The sequence below is a fragment of the Macaca mulatta genome, chromosome 7, assembly GCF_049350105.2.
Source record: "Macaca mulatta isolate MMU2019108-1 chromosome 7, T2T-MMU8v2.0, whole genome shotgun sequence".
Lineage (NCBI taxonomy): Eukaryota > Metazoa > Chordata > Mammalia > Primates > Cercopithecidae > Macaca > Macaca mulatta.
In genome coordinates this window covers 20,477,148-20,497,298 of record NC_133412.1, presented here as the reverse complement: position 1 = coordinate 20,497,298, position 20,151 = coordinate 20,477,148, and the positions used below count along the sequence as shown (strand labels likewise).

Below are 20,151 nucleotides of genomic sequence, written 5' to 3'. Positions count from 1 at the left end.
AATATTCCATAAACGTAGTTGATAAAGCAGCAGCAGAGTTGGCAAGGATTGACTCCAGTTTTGAAAGAAATTCTACTGTTGGTAACATGCTGTCACATGCTACAGAGAAATATTTCGTGGAAAGGTCAATCAATGTGGCAAACTTCATGGTTATCTTATTTTAAGAAATTGCCTGGCTGGGCGCGGTGGCTCACGCCTGTAATCCCAGCACTTTGGGAGGCCAAGGCGGGTGGGTTGCCTAAGGTCAGGAGTTTGAGACCAGCCTGACCAACATGGTAAAACCCCATCTGTACCAAAAATACAAAAATGAGCCAGGCGCCTGTAATCCCAGCTACTCAGGAGACTGAGGCAAGAGAATTGCTTCTACCTGGGAGGTGGAGATTGCAGTGAGCCCATGAACCCAGATCGCACCACTGCACTCCAACCTGGGGGATAGAGTGAGACTCTGTCTCAAAAAGAAAAAAGAAAAAGAAATTGCCACAGCCATCACCATGTTTAGCAACCACCAACCTAATCAGTCAGCCATTAACATTGAGGGAAGACCCCCCTATCAGCAAAAAGATGACAACTTTCTGAAGGCTCAGATGATCATTAGCATTTTTTAGCAGTATTTTAAGTTATGTACATTTTTAAAGACTTCATACTATTGCACTTTTAGTGTAGTGTAGTGTAAACATAACTTTCATATGCATTGGGAAACCAAAAAAATTTGTGCGACTCACGTTGTGTTCACTCTATTGTGGTAGTCTTTTTTTTTTTTTTTGAGACGGAGTCTGGCTCTGTTGCCCAGGCTGGAGTGCAGTGGCCAGATCTCCGCTCACTGCAAGCTCCGCCTCCCGGGTTCGTGCAATTCTCCTGCCTCAGCCTCCTGAGCAGCTGGGACTACAGGCGCCCGCCACCTCGCCCGGCTTATTTTTTTTTTGTATTTTTAGTAGAGACGGGGTTTCACTGTGTTAGCCAGGATGGTCTCGATCTCCTGACCTCGTGATCCGCCCGTCTCGGCCTCCCAAAGTGCTGGGATTACAGGCTTGAGCCACCGTGCCCGGCCTATTGTGGTAGTCTTAAACTGAACCCAAAACGTCTCTGAGGTATGCCTGTATCTTGCTCATCCTTTCTTCGTGTGCTGATTTTGAGGGTTACCTCAGATTTCCCTTGCTGCCACTTTATCCATTTCTGTAAAGGTATTAAGCGTATGCTGTGCTCTGTGAAATAATTTTCCTTAAGCTTTTAACCCCGTGCCTCAGATGACCTAACACAAAATATTAAGACCACTAATCCCAGGTGATTTACTATGACCGCCTATACATTCTTTCAAAGTATTTTCAGTTAACATGCCTCCTCTTGAATAAACAACAGTTGATGAGCTTGGGTTTTTTTAAAGCATTTGGTACAGCCTTTTTTTTTTTTTTTTTTTTAAATGTTGTCACACTCTAATACTAATCTGAGTGCTTATGGAAATATGCTGTGGTGAATAAACGTTACTGATAAGACTCCAGTAGAGTTAATGCACTTTCCTAAGTGCCCACTTGCTGCCCAGGAATGACACAGACCCTGTTCCGAATGCAGTCTACTGTTACTCATTTGAATATAATTTTCTTTCTAGTAGTTTACTTAATGCCACCCTTCAGAACAAAGTCTGTTTGACTTGTTTAGAGGCGTGGAGCTATAACTACTTAATGTCTTTATGGAGTACCTTTTAAAATGCCTTTGAAGTTTTGGTGTTTGTGGGTAAGCTAGAAATGACTTTAGCCACTGGAGGGAAAGTCTGTTAATTTATCAATTTTTGCCGGGCGCGGTGGCTCAAGCCTGTAATCCCAGCACTTTGGGAGGCCGAGACGGGCGGATCACGAGGTCAGGAGATCGAGACCATCCTGGCTAACACGGTGAAACCCCGTCTCTACTAAAAAAATACAAAAAACTAGCCGGGCGAGCTGGCGGGTGCCTGTAGTCCCAGCTACTCGGGAGGCTGAGGCAGGAGAATGGCGTAAACCCGGGAGGCGGAGCTTGCAGTGAGCTGAGATCCGGCCACTGCACTCCAGCCTGGGCGACAGAGCGAGACTCCGTCTCAAAAAAAAAAAAAAAAAAAAAATTTTATCAATTTTTTTAATACACACATGTTCTGCCTTGTAATTTAAGAGAGGATTTTAGTTGGTTTGCAAATATATATTCCATACAGCAGAAAGAGAATATGAAATAGATAGCTCAGAGTTTATGAAAGCAGGATTTTACTTATCTAAATACGTCAAGGAAAGCCTAGAAAATTGGGGCATGACCTATGACAGAGACGAAAAAGGGAATATAACAGATAGGACAAGGAGAACTTGTCCCTTAGGAGGGACAAAATGTTTTCGAAAACCAAATTCTGACAGCATGCTTATACGTTATCTCAACAGCAAAGAAAAGAGAGTGAACTTGTTTGTCATGTGGCTCTATATTTGACTCTGGCCTATTTTATCAATGCCATACAGACGTAGAAGACGTATTTACAGACAGCACAAGGCTGGTAGGGATAACAAGTAAAGGATAAATCCCATATAGGCTGAATATTGTGTCAAAAGTAAATTGTGATGAAAGTAAAGCCTTATACCTAGGTTCATTTGGTATAGGACTAGGTCTCTTACATGTGATTGACCTAAGGGTTTTAGTTGTCTGCATGTGATGTCATGTGATGTGGCAGCCAAAGAATGGTCTGCTTGTGGGAACTAGGGAAAAGAGGATTTAAAATATATATTTAAAAAAAAAAAAAGAAAAAGAAATAGAAAAAAATTTTTAAAAGAAAAAAGAAATATGAGAATGTGATTTTTTGTTATTTGTTTGTTTGCTTTTTTTTTTTGAGATGGAGTTTCACTCTCATCCAGGGTGGAGTGCGATGGCGCGATCTCGGCTCACTCAACCTCCGCCTCCCTGGTTCAAGCGATTCTCCTGCCTCAGCCTCCCAAGCTGGGACTACAGGCGTGCACCACCACACCCGGCTAATTTTTTTGTATTTTTAGTAGAGATGGGATTTCATCATGTTGGCCAAACTGGTCTTGAACTCCTGACCTCAAGTGATCCACCCACCTCAGCCTCCCAAAGTGTTGGGATTGCAGGCTGAGCTACCACACCTTTTCAGAATGTGATCTTTTGAAGCAGTTTAGTGCTCGGGATAAGGAAGGTAATAAATAGTCCTATTCCTCTTTATGGAAGCATGTTGTGCAGTTTCATAAGGGTAATCAACTTGGAGAGTGGTCAGGATACCATGTGTTTAGGGCTGGCCAAATTTCTTTTGTCTCTTTGTTTCAGTTTAGCCATGAAATGAAGAGACTAGAAATGAGAGACATAATAGTTATCTTCATTTATTTTAAAAGACTGATGAAAAAGCAGAGTGAATTATATTGGTTTATTTCAGTAACAGGATAAAAGTTACAGGAAGGTAGATATTAGCTTAGTTATGAGCGTGCCTTTTTTTTTTTTTTTTTTTTTTTTTGAGACAGAGCCTCATTCAGTTCCCCAGGCCGAAGTGAAGTGGCGCGATCAGGGCTTGCTGCAGCCTCAGCCTCCTGGGCTCGGGTGATCCTCCCACTCAGGTACGCAGCCTGAGTACCTGGGACTACAGGCTCATGCTACCATGACCAGCTAATTTTTGTGTTTTTTTTGTAGAGATGGTGTTTTACCGTGTTGCCTATGCTGGTCTTGAACTTCTGGGCTCAAGTGATCTGCCCGCCTTGGCCTCCCAAAGGGCTAGGGTTATAGGCATGAGCCATTGTGCCTGGTTGCTGTAAACCTTTGAGTCTGTAGAATACTATTAGAAGAAAACATTATATAATCAAAGATTATTGGTGCCTAGAGATGCTTTATTTATTACTAATCCATAGTGGCTATGAAAAATGGTAGTGCCTCCAGATTTTGTTACCACTTTAAAAAGAAGAATTAGAAAGACAATTACAGGGCTCTGAAGGCTCTGTAGATGTCTAGCAGTTGTTTAAGGAAGGTCAAATTGTGGTTTAAACAAAACTAATCTACTTAAGTAAGTTCCTTTTTCAGAATGATGTTCCCAAACAGGCATCTAAGCCTTTGGGTCAGAGTTGAAAACATGTCTCTGGTCTCCTTGGGGATGAGGGAAATGTTTGGAATGTTTGGGAATTTAAATGTTGAGAACTTGTTAAGAACTTGCTTTTTACAGAATAGTCAATTAGGAAAGCTTTCCCGTAATTCCAAACAGTTATTTTTTTTTTTCCTGGACCTGGTAGTTAAAAATTCTTAATTTTATTCCTATTGAAAATGGGGGAAAATTTTAAAACCAACCAACCAGAGGCAAAAAATCAAACCTATTTTAGTTGAAAAAAATTTTCCATAGTTTGGCAATAATGGAAAACATTTTTATGAAGAGTATAAATGGAAAACATTTTTGTGAAGAGTATAACTGAACTTTTATTTCCTATAAGAATTCTAGGCCAGGTGCGGTGGCTTACGCCTGTAATCCCAGCACTTTGGGAGGCCAAGGCAGGCGGATCAGAAGGTCAAGAGATTGAGACCCTCCTGGCCCATATGGTGAAACCCTGTTTCTACTAAAAATACAAAAATTAGCTGCTTGGGGTGGCATGCGCCAGTAGTCCCAACTACTTGGGAGGCTGAGGCAGGAGAATCGCTTGAACCCAGGAGGCAGAGGTTACAGTGAGCTGAGATCGCGCCACTGCATTCCAGCCTGGTGACAGAGCAAGCCTTTGTCTTAAAAAAAAGAAAAAAATTATATACACAAAATTAGAGAAGGCTTAATGTTATCAAAATTTGCTTTGTTTTCTCTGGCAAGAAATGTGTAGCATTTAGCAATTAACTGAGAACTTTTATTGTGTACTTGTGCTAGGCCTATAGGATACAGGGATTTGAAGGGCAAAGTTCCTCTCCTCAGGGAGCTTACCTTCTAGTTGAAGAGGCTAATTTTGTATTTTTAGTAGAGGCGGGGTTTCACCTAGCCATGTTACCTAGACTGCTCTCAAACTCCTGAGCTCACGTGATCCACCCACCTCGGCCTCCCGTAGTGCTAGAATTACAGCCACCATGCCCAGCTATGATGTTTTAAAATACCACTTCTTCATGGTAAAGCGTGTGATGACATATATAATATAAGAATATTTAGAATCCTTCAGGAATGTTCAGTAGTTGTTAGCTAAGAGGCTTCATTTGTAATTGTAATTAGAAAGAAGGCCATAGTTAAAGCAAGAATTAAGAAGGCAAAACTTTATTGTTTTGTTTTGTTTTACCATTACTGGTTGAGTATCCCTTGTGTTTTGGATTTTGGATTTTTTCAGATTTTGGAATATTTATATTATACTGGTTGAACATTCGAAATCCGAAAATCTAAAATCGAAAATGTTACAATGAGCATTACCCTTGAATGTCTTGCTTTCTGATTTTTGGGTGTGGAATGCCCAACCTATAATGTGAAATTGAACAAGCCAGTAGAGGTGGATTTTGAAACTATGTATTTGGCTGGGCGCAGTGGCTCACGCCTGTAATCCCAGCACTTTTGGGAGGTCTAGGCAGGCGGATCACCTGAGGTCGGGAGTTCAAGACCAGCCTGACCAACATGGAAAAACCCCATCTCTACTAAAAATACAAAATTAGCCGTGGTGGCACATGCCTGTAATCCCAGCTATTCGGGAGGCTGAGGCTGCGGTGAGCTGAGATCCGGCCATTGCACTCCATCCTGGGCAACAAGAGTGAAACTCCACCTCAGGAAAAAAAAAATAAAAAAAAAATAAATAAAATAAAAACTGTAGATTTATGTTTAGTTTAGTAGAATGGGCATTGAACTTTAGGACTTAGGATACCTAGTTCTGTTCCTGACATTGATACCAACTGGTTATTGACGATTTTGGACAAGTCAGTTTAGTTCCCTGTGATTCAGCTTTCTCATCTATAAAATGTGAGGGGCTTGTACTCTTTTACTCTCAAATTTCTTCTGTTCTTAACAAGAGAAATTGAAAAGCGCTAGTTCTGTGCCTCCTATAATTAAGCAGAACAGTAAGGTTTTTTGTTTGGTTTGTAGCGCTGAATATGCAAGTTTTTTTTTTTTTGTTTAGTGCTGTTGACAAAAAGATCCTTAGGTGTAACAGAACATTAGATATTATCTCTATGCTAGTTGTAGTTGTTGCCAGGTATGTAAAGAAAAGTTGTTTGTGTATGAGTACCCCAGAAGTTAGAGTAGGAATACTGGAAGGTATATTTATTTTTAAAAGGTTTTAGTAAAATAAATTTTAATTTTAAAATTATAAAATTACTTCCCAAATATGGACTCACTGTAAGGATATTACTCATTAGATAAGCAGACTAATGAATTCCATGAAACTATGCTAAAATCACACCACCCATTTCTTTTTTTTTTTTTTTTGAGACGGAGTCTTGCTCTGTAGCCCGGGCTGGAGTACAGTGGCCGGATCTCAGCTCACTGCAAGCTCCGCCTCCCGGGTTTATGCCATTCTCCTGCCTCAGCCTCCGGAGTAGCTGGGACTACAGGCGCCCGCCACCTCGCCCGGCTATTTTTTTGTATTTTTAGTAGAGACGGGGTTTCACGGTGTTAGCCAGGATGGTCTCGATCTCCTGACCTCGTGATCCACCCGTCTCGGCCTCCCAAAGTGCTGGGATTACAGGCTTGAGCCACCGCGCCCGGCCCACACCACCCATTTCTGTTAACATTTTGTGAAATGTTCCTCATGATTTTTCTCTATGTAAATGTAAATATAATATTGAACCAAATTGAGATTGTATATATACTGCTTTGTAACCTACTTTACTGAACTGTTTGTTATTAATGCCTTTCCATATTAGTAAATAAACCTCTTCAGCATCATTTCTTTTTTGTTTTGATTAATCTTAGACTATAAAAAAAGTTGCATAAATTGTAGCACAGTTCTGTTACCTCCCTCTTCCTGTTTCCTGTAATGTTAACATTTTACATAACCATAGTATAACTATCAAGGACAGGAAATTAATATTAATACTAACTACAGATCTGATTTGCATTTCATCAGTTTTCCCATGAATGGGCTTTTTCTGTTCTAGGATCACACCTAGGATCCCAGTTACATTTAGTTCTCTCTCTCTTGTCCCCTCCAGTCTATAACAATGTCTTGATCTTTCCTTGTTTTCATGACCCACTTTTAGAGTACTTTGCAGTTATGGTATGGAATGTCCCTCAGTTTGGATTTGTATGATGTTTTCTCATGATTGGAATGAGATTATATATTTTGGGCAAGAATAACACAAAAGTCAGCCAGGTGCTATGGCATGAGCCTGTAGTCCCAGCCAGATCCATCTCCTCAGGAGGTGGGGAGGATTGCTTGAGCCCAAGAGTTCAAGACCAACCTAGGTGAGACCCCTTCTCTATTAAAAAGAAAAAAAGCATAACACAATAATGTTGTGGTGTCTTTCTCTCTGTTACTGTCATTCCCATTGGAGATACTTTGAAACTATTTGGCATCATTTTTAAATGGGCATATTATCTCATGTAGATTTTTTTTTTTTTTTTTTTAAATGGAGTCACCCAAGCTGGAGTGCAGTGGTGCGATCTTGGCTCACTGCAACTTCTGCCTCTTGGGTTCGAGCAATTCTTGTGCCTCAGACTCCTGAGTAGCTGGGATTACAGGTGCATGCCACCATGCCTGGCCAATTTTTGTATTTTTAGTGGAGACGGGGTTTCAGCATGTTGGGCAGGCTAGTCTCGAACTCCTGACCTCAAGTGATTCGCCTGCCTCGGCCTCCCAAAGTGCTGGGATTACAGGCATGAGCCACCATGCACACCAGGCCTCATGTGGATTTTTAGAAGTTTTTTTTTTTGTTAGTTGCAAAAGTATTGACACTTGTCTAACAAAAACAATGAAACATTGTTGAAAGTAAAAATGTGACAACCCCTAATTCTTTTCCCCAGTTCCTTCTCTCTGTGTAGCCATTATTAATAGATTGTTGTTTCTCCTTCCAGACCCTTGGTCTATGTTTAGGGAAGCATAGGCAGAGATGTGCCTCCACATATATTAAATTAGAAAACTCAGCTACTTGGGAGGCTGATGCAGGAAAATAGCTTCAACCCGGGAGGTAGAGGTTGCAGTGAGCTGAAATCCCACCATTGTACTCCAGCCTGGATGACAAGAGTGAAACTCTGTCTCAAAAAAAAAAAAAAAAAAAAAGAAAGAAAACCCAAATGTGTTGAAATTTAAAAATTATATATAATGTTTTCCCTTTTATAAAAATGATATTATATTTAAAGCTTCTTTTTCTTTTCTTTTTTTCTTTTTCTTTTTTTTTTTTTTTTTGAGACGGAGTCTTGCTCTCTCGCCCAGGCTGGAGTGCAGTGGCACGATCTCTGCTCACTGCAAGCTCTGCCTCCCGGGTTCAAGCGATTCTCCTGCCTCAGCCTCCCAAGTAGCTGGAACTACAGGCGCCCGCCACCATGCCTGGCTAATTTTTGTGTATTTTCAGTAGAGACGGGGTTTCACTGTGTTAGCCAGGATGGTCTCGATCTCCTGACCTCGTGATCCGCCCGCCTTGGCCTCCCTAAGTGCTGGGATTACAGGCTTGAGCCATGGCGCCCGGCCTAAAGCTTCTTTTTCCACTTAACAGTATTTATGACATTCTGACTGCATTGAGTGGTATGACTGTCCCACAGTGGATATACCTTTATTGATAGACATTTAGGTGGACTTCATCTTTTCAGTTACAAGTGATGTTACAGTGCATATCTGGTGGATGTAAATACATATTTTCACACTCGGACAAGTATGGCTAAATGATAGATTATTACCCTCTTCATGGACATTCAGGTTTTTAATTTTTTGCTGTTATGAATAACTGTACATGAAATGTATAGGATTGAAAACATTTTTAAATGATTTCAAATAGATAATGTGTATATACAGTAAGAAATTAAAATAGTAAGAAAGGTAACACAGTGAACACTAAGTCTTTCCCGGGGCTCTTTCTGCTGTTAACAGTTTATTTTGAATCCTTTCAGAGATTTTTATATTCAAATATAAACATATACAGATACATCTCCTTCACCTCTTCCTTTTTGTTTTCCTCCCTTCTCCCAGTATAAATGGTAGCACATTGTATTCACTGTTCTGTACCTTTTGCTTTTTCTTGAACAATATAACTTGAAGAATGTTCCATATCAGGACATAGATCTGTGCCCTCTCCTTTTTTAATAATGTCCCATGATTTATTCAGCTCTTGCTTTGGGACATTTCGGTTGTTTCCAGTCTTTTACGATTAAAGATAGTTATGCTGCAAAAAAAATACTTTATACATGTTTATCTGAGGAATAAATTCCTAGAATGGGCATTTTTGGGTCAAAATATATATAAATCTAAAATTTTAATAACTATCTACAAGTTGGCCTTTAGAGAATGGGCTAATTTCTATAGTAATACCTAATGTAAACATATTTTCCATGAAGTTTTAATTGTCAGCAGAATATTGAGGTTGAATTTATTTGTGAATGGAATATTGAGGTTCATTAGTGCAAACTAAAAAAGCCTTATATGTAATCAAATATCTGTAACTTTCCTTAATGACCTGTTATGGAACCTTATCTAAAATCTTAATTCTAATTATATTAGCTTGTAAAACTCCTTGGATAAGTTTTTGTTGTTGTTTTTAAATGATGTGCCTTGAGTCATATGTGTTTTGTTTTTGTTTTTGTCTTTTGTTTGTTTTTTAAGAGACAGGGTTTCCCTATGTGTTGACGAGGCTGAAGTGCAGTGGCTATTCACAGGCACACACTACAGCCTTGAACTCCTGGGCTCAAGCAGTCCTCCCACTTCAGCCTCCTGAAATGGGACTATAGGTGCGAAAGCACTGTTGGCCTAGTTAGCATTTGGTATTGCCAGTTTTTATTTTAGCCAGTATACTAGGTTGTGCAGGAGTATCTCGTTGTCATTTTAATTTGTGCTTCCCTAATGACTAATAATGGTAAGCATGTTTTCACATGCAAATAAGCCATATGTAACAGTTTCTTTTGAAGAGCAGAAGGTTTCACTTTTGATGCGGTCCAATTTATCCAGTTTTTTTCCTTTTATGGTTAGTGCTTTTTGTGTTTACAAAACTTTGGCCTATGTTCATTTTGATCTCTCTTTAAATACTCTGGTTTCCTAAAACAAAGTATTTGATGAGTGCATTGTCTGTATAGCCTGTGACTGATAATAGAACCACCTTCGCATAGCAGGAATTGGCCATTCCAGAAGGGAAGGATAATTCTTACCTACTACAGCTACTCTTCTCTTTTTTTTTCAGATGCAGGTGGTATGTGAGCATTTGCTTATTTCCAAGCTTAATTTTTTTTCATCACCCACTTTCCTTCTGTATTGGTGAAAGATGAAATATATTGTAAATTACTTTGAAATTATAGAATTATGTCATTTCTTGTGCCCCTAGATGATTAAGAAGGAACTTGTAAGTCTAATTTTCATCTTCTTTTCTTTCAGTGGTGGGATCAGCAGGTTGATTTTTATACTGCTTTCTTGCATCATTTGGCACAATTGGTGCCAGAAATTTACTTTGCTGAAATGGACCCAGACTTGGAAAAGCAGGAGCAAAGCGTACAAATGTCAATATTCACTCCACTGGAATGGTACTTATTTGGAGAAGATCCAGATATTTGCTTAGAGAAATTGAAGCACAGTGGAGCATTTCAGCTTTGTGGGAAGGTTTTCAAAAGTGGAGAGACAACCTATTCTTGTAGGTAAGAATTAGAAATTTACAGGATTGATTATAATTATTAAAATCCTTTTTTTTTGAAACAGAGTCTTGCTTTGTTGCCCAGGCTGGAGTGCAGTGGTGCCGTCTCGGGTCACTGCAACCTCTGCCTCCCAGGTTCAAGCAATTCTTCTGCCTCAGCCTCCCAAGTAGCTGGGATTACGGGCGCCCACCACCACGCCTGGTTAGGATTACAGGTGCCTGCCACCACGCCTGGCTAATTTTTGTATTTTTATTTTTTATTTTTATTTTTTTTTATTTGTTTTTATTTTTTTGAGACGGAGTCTCGCTCTGTCGCCCAGGCTGGAGTGCAGTGGCGTGATCTCGGCTCACTGCAAGCTCCGCCTCCCGGGTTCACGCCATTCTCCTGCCTCAGCCTCCCGAGTAGCTGGGACTACAGGCGCCCACAACCGCGCCCGGCTAATTTTTTGTATTTTTAGTAGAGACGGGGTTTCACCGTGGTCTCAATCTCCTGACCTTGTGATCCGCCCGCCTCGGCCTCCCAAAGTGCTGGGATTACAGGCGTGAGCCACCGCGCCCGGCCTTTTTTTTTAATTTATTTTATTTATTTATTTTTATTTATTTATTTATTTATTTATTTTTGAGACTTTGAGACGGAGTCTCGCTTTGTCGCCCAGGCTGGAGTGCACGATCTCCGCTCACTGCAAGCTCCGCCTCCCGGGTTCACGCCATTCTGCCTCAGCCTCCAAGTAGCTGGGACTACAGGCGCTCACCACTACGCCCATCTAATTTTTTGTATTTTTTAGTAGAGACGGGGTTTCACCGTGTTAGCCAGGATGGTCTCGATCTCCTGACCTCGTGATCCGCCCACCTCGGCCTCCCAAAGTGCTGGGATAATTTTTGTATTTTTAGTAGAGGCAAGGTTTCACCATGTTGGCCAGGCTGGTCTCAAACTCGTGGCGTCAAGTGATCCACATGCCTCAGCCTCACAAAGTGCTGGGATTACAGGCATGAGCCACTGCGCCTGGCCAATTATTACAGTCTTGGTATTTTGTATCTATTTCATGATGTACTTTTCTTGGTTTATTATTATTTATAATACATTTAATCTTATTTAATTAACTTTCTTTTATTATACTGTTATAGTGTGGTTTTTGCTAGTACAGCTTGTTTCTGAATATATATGACTTCCAGTTAAATAGTTCTCACTGTTTCTTCCTGTTTTCCAACAGAATGTCAGTGATAGATTTTTGCCTTATTCATAATGTATCCAGCACATTCTTACCTGAAACTCTTTGGGCCATTTCAGAATTCTGAATACTTCCTCAGCAGAGTCAGGGTGGGACACTGTAATCAAACACAATCTTTCTTTAAGAAATCTATGAATATTCACAACAAGTAGTATAAATCATGCCTGTAGTCTCATGTCATTTAAAGTCATGTTTTGCCACCATGTGAGATTTGTTGCCAAACCTACAAAAATCCCAAAACCTTTCAGTTTTGGAGCTATTTGGATTTCAGAGTCTGGCATAAGGGATTTTGAACCTGTAGAAACAGTTGTAATTTAGTTACTAGAAGAGGACAGTGGTAGGGAAACTGAAAGCAACTTTAGGCTTTTTATTCTTTGTGAGAGCAGTGCCTTAAACTTCGTGGCAGCACAGAGAATGTTTTTACTCCCTACCTCTGCCTGAAAATTGAAATTTAGTTTTCCTCCTTTGTTAGAGCTAGTGTAGGTTAGGATTGTAAAGTTTTAGACTTTATAAATACAGAGAATTGTTTTTACTTCCATATAATTCTAGGCCTGACTGGTTTATGTACAGTTAAAGGTTGTTTAGAACATATTATCTTTCTTTATCCTGTTCTTTTCTCAGGAAAAAAAATAGCCTGGGGCAGGTGCTGTGGCTCATGCCTGTAATCTCAGCACTTTGGGAGGCTGAGGCAGGTGGATCACACAGTCAGGAGTTCAAGACCAGCCTGGCCAAGATAACGAAACCTCGTCTCTACTAAAAATACAAAAATTAGCCAGGCATGGTGGTGGGTGCCTGTGATCGCAGCTACTTGGGAGGCTGAGGCAGAGAGTTGCTTGAACCCGGGAGATGGAGATTACGGTGAGCCGAGATTGTGCCACTGCACTCCAGCCTGGGCAACAGAGCAAGACTCCATCTCAAAAACAAACAAACAAAAATAATCTTTGCATTTTGTGTACCATGTTGCTATATAGTATAGTAAGGTTCATTTATCTTATTATATATTTTTAGCTAAAGCCCAGTCAGTTTCAACTAAAGCATACTAGACATTTGTAGACCTCATTTCTCCAAAAGTTTCATGGAGATATTTTTAATTGTTACAACTGGGGATGAGGGTAATGGCAACTAGTGTGTAGAGGCCAAGATTCCTGCTAAACATCCTGATGCACAGGACAGTCTGGTTCATCCCCAACAAATAATTATATGGCCCAAAATGTCAGTGGTATTACGGTTGAAAATCCTACTCTAAATAGGCCTATAAATCATATATGTTATACGATTTTATAACATATTATTATTAATATTATTATTATATTATTATTATATATTATATTATTATATATAATATATAAAAATTATATATTATATAAATATTATATTATATATATAATTATTATATATTATATTATTATTATATTATTAATATAATATTATTAATATTATTATAACTTATTATTAATATTATTAGACAACCTGTATTTCCTGTTAGCCTTTTAAGTTGTTGCTGCTGTTGTTGTTTTTCAGACAGAGTTTCGCTCTTGTTGCCCAGGCTAGAGTGTAATGGAGCTGTCTCAGCTCACCCGCAACCTCCGCCTCCCAGGTTCAAGCAATTTTCCTGCCTCGGCCTCCCGAGTAGCTGGGCTTACAGGCATGCACTACCATGCCTGGCTGATTTTTTGTATTTTTAGTAGAGACAGGGTTTCTCCATGTGGGTCAGGCTGGTCTCGAACTCCCAACCTTGGTGATCCACCCACCTTGGCCTCCCAAAGTGCTAGGATTACAGGTGTGAGCCACCAAGCCTGGCCAGCCTTTTAAAATCTTTTTAAAATTTCCCAATTTTATCTCTTCAATTCTTCTAAATAAGATATTTAAAAAATTAATCCTGGCCAAGTACAGTGGCTCACACCTGTAATCCCAGCACTTTGGGAGGCCGAGGTGGGCGGATCACTTGAGGTCAGGAGTTTGAGACCAGCCTGGCGAACATGGTGAAACCCCGTCTCTACTAAAAATACAAATAATTAGCTGGGCGTGGTGGTGCATGTCTGTAATCCCAGCTACTCAGGAGGCTGAGGTTTGAGAATCGCTTGAACCTGGGAGGCTGAGGTTTCAGTGAGCAGTGATTGTGCCACTGCATTCCACTGCATTCCATCCTGGGTGATAGAGTGAGACTGTCTCAAAAGAAAAAAAAAATTAATCCTGCACTTTGCACTAATTTATATTGTTCTTAATGGCTCCTCCAAAATGTTGAATGAAACAATACATTTAAGAAATTGTTATTGAGGGAGAGATAAAGAGGTATTGAATTTCTTTCATTTGTTCAATAAATATTAAGTACCCACTGTATGCCAGGCACCATTGCAGGTGTTTGGGACACTTCAAGGTACAATGAATAAAAATCCCAGCCCTTATGTTGCTTGCATTCTCATGAACTTTGTCTTTATCCAAGCCTCATTTAACAATGAGCAATCAGCTTTTGTAAAATATATTTATTTATGTAATAGGATGAGATGATGGTAGTTAATGGAAAAAGTGGATTATTTTTTACAACACTGTTTTTGAATTGTAATCTAACAGTTTGAAACCAGGTCAAGGCCCAAAGTTATGAGAATGATTTCAGAAAGAAAACCAAACATCCAGACCTACACACTTAAATGTGGCTAAAATAAGACTAAAGTTATGCTAGCAATATTATCTTTGTTGAAAACATTTTCACAATTCAGTTTTTGAGGCATTTTCATATTCAGTTTGTGTACCATACAGGAAACTTGTTCACATTATATTATAGTCATACCTTGAGCATCAGTGGGAGTCATCTAAATTTTGGAATCTAATTTCTGATCTTTTTCAGGGATTGTGCAATTGATCCAACATGTGTACTCTGTATGGACTGCTTCCAGAATAGTGTTCATAAAAATCATCGTTACAAGGTATGAAAATATAACCATAAAATCTCTGAGTAAGTAGGAATCTGATGGCCATCTAGTCCAAATTCTTGAGTAGTATTCACATTCCTGCTGTAACAGCGCTGATGTGTGAACATAGCCATTTTAAAGAAAAGATTGGAAGAGATAAGGGATGTGTGTTGCTTTACAGAAAAGAAAAAAAGTGTAACTTTAGGGAGACTCAAGATCAGATATTATTTGATGAAAGGACCAAGATAAACCTTTAGTGGCAGAATAGTCCAAAACAACTTTTGAGAACAAGAAAACCAATACAATTTTGAGCTCTTCGCTCTATAGTGTGTAATATGACCCTTCTTTGTGATCTCTAGCCTTTCGGTAGTTTGCCGCTAAAAAACAACTTGTAGTAAACCTCTCTATTCTTTCTCAAAAATACATACATACATACAAACAAACATGCACTTACTGTTAAAGATGGTTTCTAATAGAAATGTTTTTTTCATGTTGTTAAATGAGAAAAATGAGCCATAAAAGAGTGTATTTCTGCATCTATTTTAATCAGAAAAAAATGTACTTTTCAAATGAAGTTTGTGGAGTTATAAAAATAAAAAACTTTTCTTATACTTTTAAATGTAAAAAGCAAAATATATGAAATTATGCATTGTGCTTTTTTTTAAAGAACATATTGTGTATATAATATTAACCATATTTTATTTTTATAATTTACCTATTATTGGGGTATTTATTTGGGTTTCAGTTTTTTTAAAATGATAAACTGTGTTACAATAAATACCTTTATGTGTAAATAATTTTTCTATATGTAGGATTATTTCCTTAGGATAGGTTCTCAGAAGTAGAATTACTGGATTAAAAAATATAGATCTTTAAGAGAATAAAGGCCGGGCGCGGTGGCTCAAGCCTGTAATCCCAGCACTTTGGGAGGCCGAGACGGGCGGATCACAAGGTCAGGAGATCGAGACCATCCTGGCTAACACGGTGAAACCCCGTCTCTACTAAAAAATACAAAAAAAAAAAAACTAGCTGGGCGAGGTGGCGGGTGCCTGTAGTCCCAGCTACTCGGGAGGCTGAGGCAGGAGAATGGCGTGAACCCAGGAGGCGGAGCTTGCAGTGAGCCGAGATCGGGCCACTGCACTCCAGTATGGGCAAGAGTGCCAGACTCCGCCTCAAAAAAAAAAAAAAAAAAAAAAGAGAATAAAAAGGCAAGAGATAGATTGAGTAAAAAATCTTTGCCAAACATACATCTTTAAAAAAGGCAGTGCTAAAAATATACAAAGAACTCTTAAAATTCAAGAGTAAGAAAACCATCCCTTTAAAAAATGGACAAAATATCTGAATAGACACTTCATCAAGAATATATATAATGGTCAGTAAACACACTAAAAGATGCTCAACATCATTTGTCATTAGGGAATTGCAAATTAAAGCAATGAGATGTTACTATGCACCTATTAGAATAGTGAAAATCCAAAGCACTGACAGCACCAAATGCTGGTGAGAATGTGGAACAACAGGAACTCTTTCTTTTTTTTGAGATTGAGTTTTGCTCTTATTGCCCGGGCTGGAGTGCAGTGGTGCTATCTTGGCTCACTGCAACCTCCGCCTCCCGGGTTCAAGCGATTCCCCTGCCTCAGCCTCCTGAGTAGCTAGGATTACAGGTACGTGTCACCACTCCTGGCTAATTTTTGTATTTTTAGTAGACACGGGGTTTGCCTGTGTTGGTTAGGCTGGTCTTGAACTTCTGACCTCGTGATCCACCCGCCTCGGCCTCCCAAAGTGCTAGTATTACAGGTGTGAGCCACTGTGCCTGGCCAGGAACTCTTATAACTGGTGGAAATGCAATATGGTATAACTACTTCAGAAGATAATTCAGCAATTTTTTACAGAAGTAAACATACTTTTATCATATGATCCAACAACAACACTCCTTGGTATTTACACAAATGAATTGAAAACTTATGTCCATACAAAAAACTGCACACAAAAATTTTTTTTTTTTTTTGAGATGGAGTCTGGCTGTGTCACCCATGCTGGTGTGCAGTGGCGCAATCTTGGCTCACTGCAACCTCCGCCTCCTGGGTTCATGCAATTCTCCTTCCTCAGCCTACCAGGTAGCTGGGATCACAGATGTGTACCACCGTGCCCAGCTAATGATTGTATTTTTAGTAGAGATGAGGTTTCACCATGTTAGGCTGGTCTCAAACTCTTGACCTCAAGTGATCCACCCGTCTCGGCCTCCCAAATTGCTGGGATTACAGGTGTGAGCCACCGTGCCCGGCCAGTGAATGTTTTATAGCAACTTTCTTCATATTTCCCAAAATTTGGAAGCAACCAAGATGTCCTTCAGTAGGTGAATGGAGAAACTGTGGTACATACATACAATGGAATATTGCTTAGTGCTATAAAGAAAGGAGCTATCAAATCATGAAAACACATGGTGGGATCTTAAGTACATATTGATAAATGAAAGCAACAATTCTGAAAAGGCTACTTACTGTATGATTCCAACTGTATGACATTTTGGAAAGACAAAACTGTGGAGGCAATAAAAAGATCAGTGGCCGAGACGGGCGGATCACGAGGTCAGGAGATCGAGACCATCCTGGCTAACACGGTGAAACCCCGTCTCTACTAAAAAATACAAAAAACTAGCCGGGCGCGGTGGTAGGCGCCAGTAGTCCCAGCTACTCGAGAGGCTGAGGCAGGAGAACGGCGTAAACCTGGGAGGCGGAGCTTGCAGTGAGCCGAGATCGCGCCACTGCACTCCAGCCTAGGAGACAGCGAGACTCCGTGTCAAAAAAAAAAAAAAAAAAAAAAAAGATCAGTGGTTGCTAGTGGCTGGGGGATGATGGTAGAAGGGAATGATCAACCACAGCCTGTGGGTCAGATCTGACTCACTATTTTTGTATGGCCTCAAACAGCTGAGAATGTTTTTGTCTTTTTAGATGGTTAGTTTTAAAAAATGTTTCATGATGCATTAAAATTATATGAAATTAAAATTTCAGTGCCTGTAAATAAAGTTTTATTGCAGCAAAGCCATGCTTATTCATTTTTGTATTATCTGTGGCTGCTTCTGCAATACAGCAGTAGCACTGAGTAATTTGACAGAGACTATGTGGCCTGCAAAACCTAAAATGCTTATTGTTTGGTCCTTTATACAGAAAGTTTGCTGATTCTTGCTCAAATAGACGCCTCAAGAAGGGCACATGTGTAGTGTTCCCTGAGTCCTGATGCATTCAAGATCAGACCTTTATAGCTTGGCTGGAAATAATATCCTTAGTTTGCATTTTCTTTACTTCAAAGTACTACTCAGCTATTGTTTTGTTTCATATGTTGTTACTGAGAAGTCTAATGCCGGTCAGATTTTCTTGTCATTATATCTCATCTTTTGCCTGAATGTCCTCAGGACTTTATTTATTTATTTTTTTGTATGGAGTCTCCCTCTGTTGCCCAGGCTAGAGTACAGTGGCGTGATCTCGGCTCACTGCAAGCTCCGCCTCCCGGGTTCATTCCATTCTCCTGCCTCAGCCTCCTGAGTAGCTGGGACTACAGGCACCCATCACCATGCCCGGCTAATTTTTTGTATTTTTAGTAGAGACGGGGTTTCACTGTGTTAACCAGGATGGTCTCGATCTCCTGACCTCGTGATCCGCCTGCCTTGGCCTCTCAAAGTGCTGGGATTACAGGCATGAGCCATCTTGCCTGGCCGCCCTCAGGACTTTTATCTTTAAAGTCAGATAGTTTTGCTAGGATGTATTTTGGAGTTGATCAGTCCTCAAGAATTCATGGGCCCTTTTAGTGTACAGATTCAGGTGTTCTTTATTTCCAGAAAGTTTTCTTAGTTTATAGTCTTATTTTTAATTTATTTTTAAATTTTAATTTAATTTGATTATTTTTTTAACTGAGACGAGGTTTTACTGTGTTGCCCAGGTTGGTCTCAAACTTCTGGGCTAAAACAGTCCTCCTGCCTTGGCCTCCCAAGGTGTTAGGATTACAGGCATGAGCCGCTGTGCCTGGTCTATAGTTTTAAATGTTAGCAGTGTTCCGTTGTTTTGAGTTTTTTCTTCAGTGACTCCAGTTATGGTGGCTTTCTTATGCCTGTCCCCCATTTCAATGACTTTTTCTCTGATCCTACTTTTTACTTCATCTCATTTTCATTCTCTTGTATTCCTGCTTTGCTTCAATGTTATTCATTAACTTTTCATTTGAGCCTATATTTTGGACACTTTGTAATGTGTCCAGAGTATGGGTATGATTTTCTCATTTTCTTGTATTTTTTTTTTTTCTGAGTTCAGTTAAGTCTCATTTATTCCTACTTTTTTGTCTATTTCTGTTCTTAGTTTTTGTATTATTTACTACAGGTGCATGCCACCACACCTGGCTAATTTTTAATTTTTTTGTAGAAATGGGATCTTGCTGTATTGCTCAGGCTGATCTCAAACTCTTGGCCTCTAGTGATCCTCCCACTTCAGCCTCCGAAAGCATTGGGATTACAGTCATGAGCCACTGTGCCTGGCCAGTTTTTCTGTTTCTGATAAAAGGTGTTTTAATCTGATTCAAGTCATAATCACCAAATGCTTGTTTGACTTTATGTAATTGAGTTTGGAGCATTGTGTTATAGTTTTCTTTAGCCTTGTGATTGGCTTTTGGCTCTTACTTGAATTTTTTGCCCCTTCCTCTTTTAATTTTTACATGTTTATGTGAATATGGGCTGCTTTTTCCTATTCTTTCTCATTTCATGCTCAAGGGTCACAAGTGCTCTCCTCTGTCAGTTCTTCCATTTTCTGTGCAATTTCTTTTTTTGTTGATGGTATTGGTGGTGGTGATGTGAAGGGATGGGTTTGGCATGTCTTGTTTCTCTCTCATTTCTATAAAATTTTCTCTTATATCCCTTTTTCCTTCATTGCCATGTCTTTAGGGGTTTCCACTTTATAAAAATGTATTTGATTTTCTTCCAAAAGTACTGCTTCTCTGAGGTTGCCACCTCTGGTCCTGCTCACTTTCCTGGTCAATCAGGTCCCAACTCGTGTTTAGGTTTCATCCCTTAGCAGTGGGCTTTCTCTTTTGGGGGTGATTTTTTTCTGTGTTTCAGTGTTTCTTCTAAGTCCTCTGTACCTCTGCACTTCTTTATGTAGTCTTTAAAGCTCCCCTCTCTTGCTGTCTGCACCCACAGGCTTGAAGGGATAGGCAATGGGAACTTTTTTGGAGTATGTCATACAAATGGTGTGGTATATATATATTTTTTGTCTCCTAGTAAATGCTAAAAGTATGGATAATGTGTGGTTTTAGTGTTCTCT

The 20,151-nt window shown here is 39.7% G+C and overlaps 1 protein-coding gene across 2 annotated transcripts in view; it reads left to right on the top strand.

Annotated features, from left to right (window-relative positions):
- UBR1 (ubiquitin protein ligase E3 component n-recognin 1) overlaps positions 1-20,151 on the top strand; it is a 155,177-nt gene that overhangs the window by 10,383 nt on the left and 124,643 nt on the right. Inside the window, exons 2-3 of one of the 2 annotated variants that reach the window (XM_015142046.3) lie at positions 10,458-10,714; positions 14,785-14,863. In XM_015142046.3, coding sequence (XP_014997532.1) covers positions 10,458-10,714; positions 14,785-14,863 — 336 coding nt within the window. The remainder of the gene's footprint in view (positions 1-10,457; positions 10,715-14,784; positions 14,864-20,151) is intronic. The other variant, XM_015142047.3, reaches the window with a different exon arrangement.